Source organism: Lingula anatina, chromosome 5 (assembly GCF_051362555.1).
Source record: "Lingula anatina isolate TDL-2025a chromosome 5, LinAna3.0, whole genome shotgun sequence".
Lineage (NCBI taxonomy): Eukaryota > Metazoa > Brachiopoda > Lingulata > Lingulida > Lingulidae > Lingula > Lingula anatina.
The window spans coordinates 8349244-8363138 of record NC_141771.1 but is presented as its reverse complement, the minus strand read 5'-3'; the positions used below and the strand labels follow the sequence as shown (position 1 = coordinate 8363138).

Here is a 13895-nt window from a genome sequence, read left to right as displayed (position 1 = left end):
TGTCGGTATATTTTCAAAATACTAGATAAACCTATCTATCTATCTATTAGAAAGGTTACATTTTTCCCCATAATGGAGAATTCACGGCTATTTTCTCAATGCTTCTATTCTCTACTTTGGAAAGCAAAGTCTTTATAACGTAAGGATGTACAATCATAGTCTGCAGTTCACCATCATTAATGTGTACCAGTGCCTGACGGAGCAATGTAAAGTAGGAGTAACCAGTATTAATAAAGAAACCATTTCGAAATCATGGGAATTAAAACTTTCGGTTTGGAGTTTGTTGTGTGGGTGCACATATTCAATACCCGCAATATTGATTAGTATTCTTCTTACGTCCTTAGCGAGTATAAAATGTTAGCGCTGCACCCTGGGTTTCGTTTCAGAGGAAGATAATCTTGTTTTCTTAGGTACCCCTGCAACATTCAGCTGGCTATGGAATCTTCTGACAAACCTCCCATCTCGACGAGCCAATCACATTTCAGTAAACCCCGGGATCCTTATACTCGAGAGAGCCCGTTCCCAACATGTGTTTGCAATGTGGTTTGCGAAGGAATCACAATCTTCACTTGATCATATACGCTCGCAACTTATGATCTCCGACGTTCTTGCCGAGCCCCTCACACTATTCAAAAGTTCAAGGATTGTGTGACCAGAAATAGGTTCATTTATTTCTATACTAACTTTGTTTGTTTGCAAATGACAACAGACTCTATAAATATTTTTTCTGAAAGTTTATTCGAAATAACACAAACAGCTGAAACTAAAACATTAAATTGTAATTGCCAAAGACATTTAAATACTAATGAATTACGAGCATTGACCATTGGATTGACTGACCTGATTTTCTGGCCTGACCATAGGGTCGAAAAAGACCGACAACTAACGAGATGTGGGTTAGAAGATGATTTTGCCTCTTTAGGCGGCTGAAATCCAGGGTATGACGTGTCATTTGTTCTTTAGCATGAGTTTTACACAATTTAATGTTTGTCAAAGAAAGGATCTTATGAATTAAAATTAATTACATTCTGATGAATAGGTCTAGACCCTAATAAATAAAATGACGTCTTTTTAATTCAAATTGACCCGAATTGTTTTTCAGTTACTATGGAGGGTTTTACACCTAGTTACTACTTGCACGTACCCGTGTACGTATATAAATTGGCGTTATCTGAGATAATTCGTCAGAGGACGCTGTTAGACCAAGACCAAGCTCATCTTTCATTGGAATCTCGACGTGGGTGTGCCATAGAGGTGAGAAAGTGGACAGCTTTACCAATTTACATTTTGAAAATTAACAGTCATTGGTATTTCTTTTATCATTTTTTATAACTTAGTAATTATTTTTCATGGCTTTATCTTAGTTATTGCAATGAAGGATAAACATTTCCAAAGCATATTATTTTACGATTTGAATCGGAAAATTCACAAAACAATTATATGATGATAAAATGGCATGTTTATATATCAAAGACTGACATATTAAATTGCCTTTCAGCCTGAATATTGCTACACTTTTCAGGTATAACATGAATTTGGCGCTGTTTGTGCTTTCTTGTTTGCTGACTTTGAATTCTATACAAGGTAAGACGGTTCGCTTTGTATATATCTGTACATCTCCGTATACATACATTTATAATTTCATGCCATGTGTTGATTGTCAACACGTGTGACAATTTAAAATTGTTGCGAAATGGCTAATAATGCGCGTTAGACCATTATGTAACTAAACAATTTTCTTGGAAATATCAGCAATAAAGGATTTATTATGGTGATATTCTCTAAACAAAAACTTTGGGAGGATTTTTTGCCTTGAAGTTCTGAACTCGTAATAACTAGTTTAATTCACCGGCTCGTATCTGCAGTACAGATAGGAAACTTAGAATTTTAGAACCGATGTACAGCACGTAACATTGTGCATGGGTGTGAATATGATTTGTCTTGCTGATTTAGGCCAAATATTGAAATTCAAAGAAAAAATATACATGTATGAAGTTCCTACATGTATGCTTATGTGTATGTTTACCTCAGATTGGGTGACTTAATGGAAATGTAGAAGGTTTTTGGTTTATTAAAAGGCCGGTAGTTATACATGATAGTGCTACCCCTACCCCAAAACTGCATTTGTAGACCAACGAAATAAAATAATACTATAAAATGGTGCAACATTGTTAAGTTTGCAAAGAATGCTCTATATTCGATAATTTCAATCTGAGAAGTGTTTTTCAGAATTATCTTACTTGTGTTAATTATAAGGTATTTCTCTCTCCAGGTCACTATTGGACCACCTGGTATGATCGAGACAACCCCGGTGGTAATGGGGATTATGAAACTTTGTATGATCAAAAGGTGAGGAAAACTGATTTTAAGCTGTTATAGATATACTCACCACAGTGCTTCAAAATGCCCAAATATGCACATGTTAGTATGGTTACTGTTCTCAGTTACATAAGACCATTTCAGTCCTCCGTGCGCAATAGAGTACTGATATGCTGAACACAAATTAGGACAAAAGTCTTGCAGAAATCAGTTGTACACAATCAATGCCAGTGGACACAGAAAACTGAGAGCCGCGTTTGGGGGACTGAATTCCATGTTGACATATCATGTCACGGCTTTCCGATCTGGACAGGGGTCAGGTTATTTCGTATTGCAATTGGCACAATGTTATGGTTTTGGCGGCCATTAAAATATATAGATATAAAATGGTTTTTTTTGCTAGTATATATGGGGGAAACTAGAAGGGGGTTCAATCAATAAATATATGAGAAATTTTAAAACTGAAAATATGTTTAACAAAAATTATCAAAACGAGAAAAGGGGAGGGGTAATTTTTGTCTGGCTTACTGTGAAATTGACCCAGCGGGCAAATTATGTTGTTTTAACGTTGAAACAACGTTGAACCATAACGTTGAGAAGACATTGGATAAACGTCGGATTTGAAAGTTGTGTCAACCTCAGATAACAACGTTGTATCAACGTCAGAAAACAATGTTATATCAACCCCACCCAGCAGGAAATTAGTCTGGATGTGTTTAGCAGTAGGACATGTTTGATGGCTAAATATATGTAGGGTATAAATGTATGGCTTTTAAGGTAAAATTTCCAAGGTTAAGATATATATATATATATATATATATATATATATATATATATATATATATATATATATAAGAAGATAACTACAACCATATATATATATATATATATATATATATATATATATATATATATATATATATATATATATATATATATAACAAAGTCACAGTCACCTTAACCTGTCTATCTATAACAGGTTACCAAGAACTGTTAACTCCATCACATTTACAGCAACTTATTCATCCTAGTGTTAGCTGACCTTGCAAGGAATTCAGTTTATTGGAATGTATTTCTGAATAACAAGTTAAGAAAAATTCGCTAGTTAACTAAAGACACAAAACAACTGTCACTTTTACTTTAAAACCCTTTTGTTATTATATTGATAAATTTAGTTACAGTATTGATAAACAAAGTATCACGTTTTCAACAATTAATATTTTAAATTACAATCCATAACTGCAAGGTTGTGTCATTGACCAAAATACAACGTTGAGTCAGCGTCACATTATGACGGTGTTTCGACGTGGCTGGATCAACGTTGATTTTACTTTGAATTTAGGTAGATCAACGGCAATTCAACGTATCAACCTGTTTTCAACGTTGATCCAACGCAACTATGCCTGCTGGGTGAGACGTTTATGAAGTTTATGAAATATTCCATAAATACACCATCTGTTTTTATTATTAAGAAACTAGGTTACGTCTGTGGCGGATGTAAACCCATTGGGGCAGAGTGTCGCGTGAAGGGATCAACCAGTACGTTCACGCGCTGGTCTGGAACTGCTCCAGATACCTTAGCGATTCACTGTTTACCCACCAAAGGTCTAGCGTGTGTCAACTCCCAGCAGGCTGACGGGTACTGCAATGACTATGAGATAAGATACTTGTGCCCAACAACGTGTAAGTGCTATAGGAACTGTTAAATTTGAAGGTATGCACTACACTAAAAATATCTAAAAAGTGCAGTTTATCTACCGCCTCGTTACTTGCATAATCTCCTTTCTATTTCTAAAATGGTGGTGTGGTTAACTGGGCATAAAATATCTTCATAATGAATCCCTTCTTCTGTTTAATCTTCTGTTTAGCTGGAACATGGACAAGCTATTTAGATAGGGATAACCCAGGTGGCGATGGAGACTTCGAAAACGTGGCGGCTTTTAGGGTAAGGATACGTGATGTCCATGTGTAGATCATGTGTCTGATATGGCACTTAATCTGTTTATTTGAATTTCTGTTTGATCTTTGTGCATACTTCGGTCGTGAAGTCTTTATGTTATTATATACAACTTAGATTTTGTTTTCACTGAGATCTGTTTTTTTCAGGATGATGGCGTCAACCTTTGCAGTGGTGGTCGCCCGATGTGCGCGCATTGCCGCGATAGAGTAAGCTACCTCCATTATTACGCAACAGGAGACACGTACAATACCAACCATGACTGTAGCTGGGAGAATGGATTGATTTGTACTACAGAAGTCAACGGGAAGTACTGCAAGGACTACCAAGTGCAGTTCAAATGCCCAACCATATGTAAGTCGCATTACAAACTGTCGAATGTGGACAGAACAAATGCACCACATACAACCACTCCACCATTCGTTGGTCCAATGAGACTGAGATCTAATACTAGTTCATTTTCTCCTTCTCTTCACCCCAAGCAATGTGTGTGTTCTAGGTGCTACTGTGGTCTAATCATGTAGCCTTGGGCAAAGTAACAGTAAATTGCGTATCCCAGTGCTTATTGCACCTCTCTATGCATAACTTAAATTTATATCTCCCAGGCACTTGTAGCTCGTGCTCATGCGCAACGTGGACTTCCTGGTTGGACAGAGATAACCCAGGCGGTAATGGGGACTGGGAACACGTGGGGACAACGGGACATAATCCGGTAAGTATTACCACGCAATCACAAAACGTTTGATAACGTTACCTTAACGTTTTTTTTTTGTTATATTAATGTTATGGTAAGTTAATATGAATGATATTGTCGTTTATTAAAATGACGAAATGGAATATAATACAAGTTACAAGATGGGGGATGGTAGCAACATCAAATTAAATGATATCACTTACATCCTCCATACAATAGAGCAAAGAGTTGGCAAAAACAATGGCCTTCCAAAACGTAAAATAATGTACATGTAAAAATGGTTTGAATAGAGCGCAATTCAGCTTATATATGGTAGTATTAAAATTTTAATTAAGTATTCAGTGTCCATTTTTACATCTGAAAAAGATAAAATTTTGACTGACTTTGGGGGAGTATAGCTCCCGGAATGATGCTTTTTAGCTACAAATTTGTCGTATAAATTGTTTATACCTTTGGCTATGGCATTGTCAGAAAGGACCAAGTGGGCGGGGATTTTATACCAACAATGTGCATTTGTTCCTCAAAGAAGGGCAGTTTATATGTTTGAAAAGGTGTGAAATTTCCGTCATATTTTAATAAATCAGCTGCATCATATTATCCTATTTGAAATTGTCATTGGCCACGAAGACTATCAAAACATATATATGTACACCTTTTATTACAATATTGTGAAAATCGAGGATTAAGTATTTACTTGTAAACTTGGACCAGTCCTTACAATTTCCAGCTTGTCCTACGTTAATTCATTTCCTTGTTCATTTCAGGAGTCCTACTTTATTACAGCTATGAAAATAAGACAAATAAACACACTGTGTCTAGTGAAATAGAAATTCACAATGACATAAAAAAGAACTAAAGAAAGAATAAACAATTCTGCTTTCAGTTACGTTTTACTTTTTTAAAATTAAAATTAATGATTTTTAAACTTTGTGCGTGGTTGTGCGTACAGTTTCCAAAAGACCGCGACTTCCTTGTCATGATTGTGACAAATATGACATATGGTAACAAAGGCGTCTTCTTTCCTTTTTTTAAGTGCTCCGGTCATGAACCAATTGATATCCAGTGCCGCGTCAGAGGAACCAATCAGCCATGGGATCAGGCGGGTCAAGTGATCAGAGTGAAGTGCACGCCCTCTGAAGGGTTCGCCTGTGTCAACAGCGAACAGCGGAGTGGATATTGCTACGATTACGAAGTCCGTTTTCTGTGTCCATAATTTGCCCCCTCCCCCCCTCAGGATCAGGGAGACAAGGACGAAGTGACATAGTGATCATGTTGAATTGCATAAAAGACTACTTCAAAATACAAGACTACTTCAAAATAGTATATCTGTGACCTTATATTAAATGTACCTTTTAACATACTTTTTAGTATTGTACTGCCTTTCACCAAACTTTGAGATGAGGTGACAACAGGCAATTAGAAATCTTCTGTTACCCAAAAGGATGTTATACCATGTTAGATGTTAGAGTAGTATCATTGTACCTTTCTATGAAATAAATCCATCTGAACGAATTGAAGATTTTTGTTGTATCACTATTTTTCAATAAAATGTTACCATGCACACGTACCTAATGCAAACACCAAATGCAATATTGGCACCAAAGCATTTCCATCATTTCTATCGAAATGTGTATGTATATAACCACTTAAAGTAAGCTGCCTGAACATTAATGAAATGATATATAATGTTATAATAATATAATCCAATATTCAGTGGACTGTAGAAAATAATGTACACACACTGATAAGTAGAACAAAATAGAAAGCTTATTATTATTAGAATTCAGAATTTAATGCCAGTTAAAAGTCAGTCCATATTGCGGTTAAAATCTTTATCGATAGTAATATATGGTTTACGATCTCTCTTGAGCTTGACTCAAAAATTACAAAATGATTATTAGGAATGTGCAGTGTGCAATGGACGTCGTCTCAACTACCACAGTTTATCATTGCTCGTTCCTTTTTTCACAGCTAGTACGGTCTATGATCAGGGTCATTAGCTATTTTCGTACACCTTTCCTATTCATTGCAAAGATGGGAGAAGTGAAAATGTTATCATTGTCTCGTTATTAAAAAGTTGCCTTTAATGTGTTCCCAGTCAAATGTAGAAACATTCCAGTTTATTGATAATCATAGAGCACAGCTATCACTTATAGCTATTTGTCGTCTTTTCTGAACCCCTGCCAAGTGTCACAGCTAATGCAATGCGTGGCGTTATACAGAAAATAAGCATGCAATAAACCATGGGCACCGTTGCACGCCAGCATGCTACTAAAATATAATATATTATATATGCTATGATAATAAGGCAATTATATTAGGATAAAAATACCTTACAATACATGTTTGCCTGCAATGTCATACTTCCTTACAGCAAGGAAATATTTAGCATATACGATGTTTGAATTGGTCTTTCGTACTAAAATACCAGTATGGTATGGTGCAGACACGTAAGTGTCAATGAAAACTGTTCATATGAACGTCAAGTAGTTGTTTAAGTCACACTATGTTTACGTAACACTATGAATGTTCCTTCTTCTCGCGTTGCTGGGTTCCGTGTAGTACAGATTCAGAAATGACTTGTTGAGACAGTTTCGTAATACGTAATTAAGCTAATTGTGTCCTTAATAGAGTTATCCTTCAGTAATCCTCGCGTGAGTATGCCCCACAATGTATGTTCAATGATGTTCAGATCTGGAGATTGCGTTGGTCATTGGAGGACCAAATAATAAAAGTGATATATGTGTTCCAGACAATGAGAGAGTGCATTAAAGATGAGATTTAACTGTAATAAGCACAAACTATGTATTTTATTTTGGGTGTCCTATCAATGTCCTTCTACTTTATACTTGAGTTATATTGTCGATACGTAGTTCAATGAACGGATATCTTACAGTTAGACCCCATTTCCAGAGATTAAATCGATCTGATTTAGATCGACCTAACTCCCTGGGGGTTAACGCTAAATAGCTGTCAGCCAGGCGGACACGAAAGTTAATTACCCCCTTACAGCTTGTAGTAGGCGGGACGAACATTTTAGCCGGATTATCTGACAGTAATCTGATGAGACTCCCCGCGGGGATAGATCGATCTAAAAGCTCTGGGAATACAGCCTTACAGTGCATGTTTGTTCAGATATACCCTCTACCAGGTCTACACATTGATTAATTTGCCATTCACATATATTTCTCTGGTTAGTATTGTGTACATTTGTGTGTGCCCAGCAAGCATTGTGCATAGAAATGGCATGATCACTACTTATATGTTAAAAATATGCTATTAAGTTTTCGCAAAGATTTGTTGAGACTTATCTTAAACAATTTGTGCGGTGAAATAATCGAAGCAAAACAGATTTACTGCATGGTCAGCTGGGAATGTTCCTTGTCACATGGTGCATTGACAGCACCGTCTGGCGAGATGGAAGATGTCTGAAAGGATGTGTGATTAATAAATAAGAAATATATCACAGCACATGACAACGCAACGGATTTGAAAACAGTTAAAAGTCCAACTGGTGCAGCTGTGTTAATGCGTTTAATTATGAATCAAGCCCAAGGCATTAAACACCTTAATGGTATGTTACATAAAGTTACGTCGTTAATCTAATTTCAAGTAGTTGTTAATGTCAGTGAAACATTATGGATGCGCGTTTTTTTTTCAAGTTGCTGGGTTTCTTGTAGCAACAGAAGAAAACATGTTGGTATATTTTCAAAATACTAGATAAACCTAGATATCTTTATCGCTATCGCTATTTTTTCAATGTTTCTATCCACTACCTTGGTAAGCATTACCGCCTTTATAAAGTAAGGATATACAAATATAGTCTGTAGATCACCAGTATTAATATGTGCCAGTGCAGGAGTAACCATTAATAAAAAAGAAGCAATTTCGAAATCATGGGTAATAAACCTTCGGTTTGGAGTTTGTTGTGAGCTAGCGTATATTCAATACCCGCAATATTGATTGGTTTTCTTCTTACGTCCTTAAAGAACACACAAATGTCAAAGTATACTATTAGCGCTGCACCCTGGGTTTCGTTTGAGAGGAAGGTAATCTTTTTTCTTAGGTATCCCTGCAACATTCAGCTGGTATCTACTGACAAACCTCGCATCTCGACGAGTCAATCACATTTCCTTAACTCAAGAGAGCTTGTTCCTAATAAGTGTTTGCAAAGTGGTTTGCAAATAAATTCCCACTTGACTTGATCATATATATATACAGCCGCAACTTATGATCTCCAGTGTTCCCGCCAATTCTCGCACACTATTCAAAAGTTCAAAGATTGCGATTGATTAGAAATAGTTAATTTATCTCTATATATAAAATGTGTTTGTTTGCAAATAGCAACAGACTTTTTGATGATTTTTTTCTGAATGTTTATTCAAAATACTACAAACAACTGTAAATAAAACGGTAGAATGTAATTGGCAAAGACATTTACATGCTAATGAATTACGAACATTGGTCATTTGATTGATAGACCTGATTTTTAGCCTGGACACAGTGTTGAAAAACACCCACAACCAACAAAACATGGATTAGAATATGTTTTTCTGTCATTAAGCGACTGAAGTCCAGGGTATGGCGTGCTATTTGGTATTTTGCATAGACATTTACACAGTTTAACGTTTGTCAAGGAAAGGATATTATAAATTAAAATTATCATGCTCCGACTAATGGGTCTAGACACTGATAAATAAAATCACGACTTTTTAATTTAAATTAGCCCGACTTGTTTTTCAGCTGGTAGGGAGTGTTTTACATCCAGTTATCTCTTACGTACCGTGTACGTATATAAATTGGCGTTTTCTTAGATAATTCGCCAGAAGACGCTGTTAGACAAAGACCTAACTCATCTTTCATTGGAATCTCGGCGTGAGTGCGCCATAGAGGTGAGATAGTGGACAGCTTTAACAATTTACGTTACATTTCGGTAATTAACAGACATTGGTATTTATTAAAACATTATTCATGAATTATATTTCATTTCGATTATTGCAAGTGGAAGATAAACATTTCGACAAAATTATTGTTCTCTTTTTGAACATAAAAGTTCTCAAAATAAATATGATCACGATTATAATGGAAAAAATGCCAAAAATTAATGAGATGAAATAAAATGTTTCGCTCATGATGCTAACATACACTGGTGTTTCGTAAACCCTGAATTACAAGTGAAAAAGAAGTTTGGTTATGTATTGGTTAATAATAATAATAATAATAATAATAATAATAATAATGATAATAATAATATCTACAAGTATACGTATCTACCATAATAAAATTATCGTTCAGCATCAATATTGCGACATTTTTCAGGTACAACATGAATTCGGTGCTATTTGTCTTTTCTTGTTTGCTGGCTTTAAATTCTATACAAGGTAAGACGGTTCGCATTATTTCTATCCCGTTCATGTACATATATAACTTCATAATTTCATGCCATGTGTTTATGGACAACAAGTGTAGTATTATTGCTATAAGTCGTAGAATGCGCGTTAGACCATTATATCCATTTTTTTTCGAAAATCTCAACAATTTAAGATTTATTACCGTAATATTATCTGAACAAAAACTTTGAGGCAATTTTACGCCTTGGAGTTCTGAACTTCCAATATTTACTGTCACTAGTGAAATTCACCTGTCCGTATCTGTGGTACGAGTGTGGATAAATATCAATGGTTTTGAATATGATACGTCTTGCTGATTTAGGAAAGATGCCGAGATCTGAACATGTATATTTAGCGTTGACTGGGTGACTTTACTGGAATGTGCAAGTTTTTTTTGTCTTAATATAAGGCCATTAGTAAAATATGTGCAGCGATAATGCTACCCCTATAGCAAAGCCGCATTTGTAGACAAAATAAAATATAACGAAACACGTCATATAGTTATCTTGAAAAATGGCACAATGTTTTGTATAACATGTATAATTTTTGGACCAGATAGATTTATTGTCAAAAATGTTGCCAAATTTTTCAGTGCACAAAGAATGCTCTTTCAATGCATTATTTCAGAGCATAATTACTTTAATCTGAATAATGCTATTCAGTATTATACTACTTGTGTTAATTATAGAATATATATCCTTACAGGTCACTATTGGACAACTTGGTATGATCGAGACAACCCTAGTGGTAACGGGGATTATGAGACTCTGTATGAACAAAAGGTGACAAAAATACTGCTAATTTCAGCTGGTTAGTTGAATAGATGAAAGACTATTACATGGACATAACTCGACGAGCACTCGGTGGGGACTCCTCCACAATAAGCAAATCAATAAACAAAAGAGAAAATTTAAATTTAGAAATATTTGTGACAAGAAATAATAAGACAGAGAGAGAGAGAGAGAGAGAGAGAGAGAGGTTAAGTTTGTGGAAAAGTACATACTTGAATACATTATGTGTTATTTATTTAGAAACTAGGTTACGTCTGTGGCGGATGTAAACCCATCGGGGCAGAGTGTCGCGTGAGGGGATCAGTTTATACGTTCACGCGCTGGTATGGGACAGCTCCAGATAAATTATCGATTCACTGTCTACCCACCAAAGGTCTGGCGTGTGTCAACTCCCAGCAACCCGACTTATCCTGCAATGACTATGAGATAAGATACTTGTGCCCAACTACGTGTAAGTGCTAAAAGGACTGTTTGATAAGTAGATTTGCACTACAATGAAAATATCAAATACGTATTGTTTAACGAGGGCGTCATAAACTACAGGTACCACGTCACTATTCTTTTTAAAATGTCATTTTTATGCCTGGAATGGCGGCATGTATTGGTTATCTGGATGTTATATATTTTGATTTTCTCTATTCTATTATTCAGCTGGAACATGGACAAGCTATTTAGATAGGGATAACCCTAGTGGCACCGGCGACTGGGAGAACGTGGCGGCTTTTAGGGTAAGGTTACCCAAGTGTCATTAATGCTGCTGCCGCCTGCATCTTAACATTTTTGTATTCATGTATAGTCTATTCACACAATGTCGATACTCAATAAATTTAATAAGTAGAAAAATTTGCAGGGGCCAACTATACATGTATTGCTTGTCGGTATTTTTACACAGCTCAAGGGTTAATTGGGGGTACATTGGTCTGGAAATCAAACATTTGTAGAGTATTTTTATGTAACAGTGTCGTCCAAACCTCTTTGTATACCTTTTCCTTTTTGGAGGCAATAGCTATTTTTAGATTATTTCTCGTTTTTTCAGAATGATGGTATCAATCTTTGCAATGGTGGTCGCCCGATGTGCGCTCACTGCCGCGATAGAGTAAGCTACCTCCATTATTACGCAACAGGAGACAAGTACAATACCAACTATGACTGTAGCTGGGAGAATGGCTTGGTCTGTACTACTTCAGTCAACGGGAAGTACTGCAAGGACTACCAAGTGCAGTTCAAATGCCCAAGCATATGTAAGTCGCCTTACGAACTGTCGAATGTGGACAGAGTAAATGCACCAAATAGAACCACTCCATCTTTTGCTGTTCCACTGAGACTAAGATCTAGTACTGGCTCATTTGCTACTTCGTACCAAACAATTTGTGTGTCCCATGTGCTACGATGGCCTATGCACTAATTAAGTTACAGTAAACTGCGTATCCCAGAGCTTATTTCACCTCTTTATATATGACTTCTAATTATACCTTCCAGGTACCTGTAGCTCATGCTCTTGCGCAATGTGGACTTCCTGGTTAGACAGAGATAACCCAAGCGGCAATGGAGACTATGAACACGTGGGGACAACGGGACATAACCCGGTAGGAATTAAATTTCTTAACTTGAAATCTTGAAAAACTGGTTTAAATAGAGCACAATTTACACTATATTGTGGTAGTTTTAAAATTCAAATAGATATTCGGTATTTATTTGGACATTAAAAAAAAGGTGAAATTTTGACAAATTTAGGGAGAGCATATCTCCTGGATTGGCACCTTTTTGATATCTAAATTCGTGTGTTCTTTACCTTTGGCTATCGATAACAAGGATCAAAAGTAGACTTCATGCCAACCTCTTGTTTTTGATTCTTAAAAAAGGCCAGATTACTCGATTACAAGATGTGGAATTTTTTTGTCATATTTTATAATACAATAACTCTATCAAATTTACTTGCTTGAAATTGTCACTGACCATAAGAACAATCAAAATATTTACTAATATATGCAATTGATTCATTACAATAGTGCTCAAATCGAGTAAAGAGTAATTTATAAACTCGGAACAGTTTATAAAATATCCTCGTCATCTCACAGGCAAGCTGGCATTCCTGCACTGCTTCATTGCAGGAATCGTGCATTAGTACAAATATCAATATAACAAAGAAAAATTAACATGTCTGATGAAATAGAATTCCACGATGGTATCGACAGAAAAGACAGATTGTCAAACGTGATAGAAAAAAGAAACATTCACTGTGTTCCCATGTCCTGAAAACGCCACTTTAACCTTTGTTTACTTTTCATTAACAACTTTGGGGTTGAGACTGCATACAATTTCTAAAATACCGTGCCATCTGGTCATGTCTGTAACAATAATATGACATATGGTAACAAAAGCGCCATATTTCTTCTTCCAAGTGTTCCAACAAAGAACCCATTGATATCCAGTGTCGCGTCAGAGTAACAAAAAAACCATGGGATCAGACGGGCCAGAGGATCAGAGTGAAGTGCACGCCCTCTGAAGGGTTTGCCTGCGTCAACAGCGACCAGCCGCCTGGACAGAATTGCTACGATTACGAAGTTCGTTTTCTGTGTCCGTAACTTTTCTCACTCTCATGTATCCATTCAACATCAGGGGGACAAAGAACTAGAAGGGACACATACAGCATGTTAAATGGCATATACAAAACAAAACAAAAACAAGTATATCTGAGAAATGCTAATTGACCTGTTTCACTGAATGTACCTTTGTAACATATT

General features: G+C 36.0%; 2 protein-coding genes across 2 annotated transcripts; both read left to right on the top strand.

Annotated features, from left to right (window-relative positions):
• The first annotated feature begins 1097 nt into the window (after positions 1-1097).
• LOC106167557 (mucin-5AC) lies at positions 1098-6481 on the top strand. The gene is made up of 8 exons (XM_087012782.1): positions 1098-1254; positions 1523-1584; positions 2273-2349; positions 3792-4002; positions 4188-4264; positions 4426-4630; positions 4882-4988; positions 6004-6481. The coding sequence occupies exons 2-8, from the start codon at positions 1530-1532 to the stop codon at positions 6181-6183; spliced, it is 912 nt and encodes a 303-aa protein (XP_086868908.1). The 5' UTR covers positions 1098-1254; positions 1523-1529; the 3' UTR covers positions 6184-6481.
• Positions 6482-9773: 3292 nt separating this feature from the next.
• LOC106167533 (mucin-5B-like) lies at positions 9774-13838 on the top strand. Its single transcript, XM_087012777.1, has 8 exons — positions 9774-9862; positions 10290-10351; positions 11066-11142; positions 11392-11602; positions 11803-11879; positions 12188-12392; positions 12631-12737; positions 13554-13838. The coding sequence occupies exons 2-8, from the start codon at positions 10297-10299 to the stop codon at positions 13734-13736; spliced, it is 915 nt and encodes a 304-aa protein (XP_086868903.1). The 5' UTR covers positions 9774-9862; positions 10290-10296; the 3' UTR covers positions 13737-13838.
• The last annotated feature ends 57 nt before the right edge of the window (positions 13839-13895 follow it).

Coding starts and splice junctions, on each gene's coding strand:
- LOC106167533 (XM_087012777.1), top strand. CDS start 10,297: ATGAATTCGGTGCTATTTGTCTTTTCTTGTTTGCTGGCTTTAAATTCT. Junction 11,603..11,802: donor ATACTTGTGCCCAACTACGT/GTAAGTGCTAAA, acceptor TCTATTATTCAG/CTGGAACATGGACAAGCTAT. Junction 11,880..12,187: donor AGAACGTGGCGGCTTTTAGG/GTAAGGTTACCC, acceptor TCGTTTTTTCAG/AATGATGGTATCAATCTTTG.
- LOC106167557 (XM_087012782.1), top strand. CDS start 1,530: ATGAATTTGGCGCTGTTTGTGCTTTCTTGTTTGCTGACTTTGAATTCT. Junction 2,350..3,791: donor AAACTTTGTATGATCAAAAG/GTGAGGAAAACT, acceptor TTTATTATTAAG/AAACTAGGTTACGTCTGTGG. Junction 4,631..4,881: donor GTTCAAATGCCCAACCATAT/GTAAGTCGCATT, acceptor TATATCTCCCAG/GCACTTGTAGCTCGTGCTCA.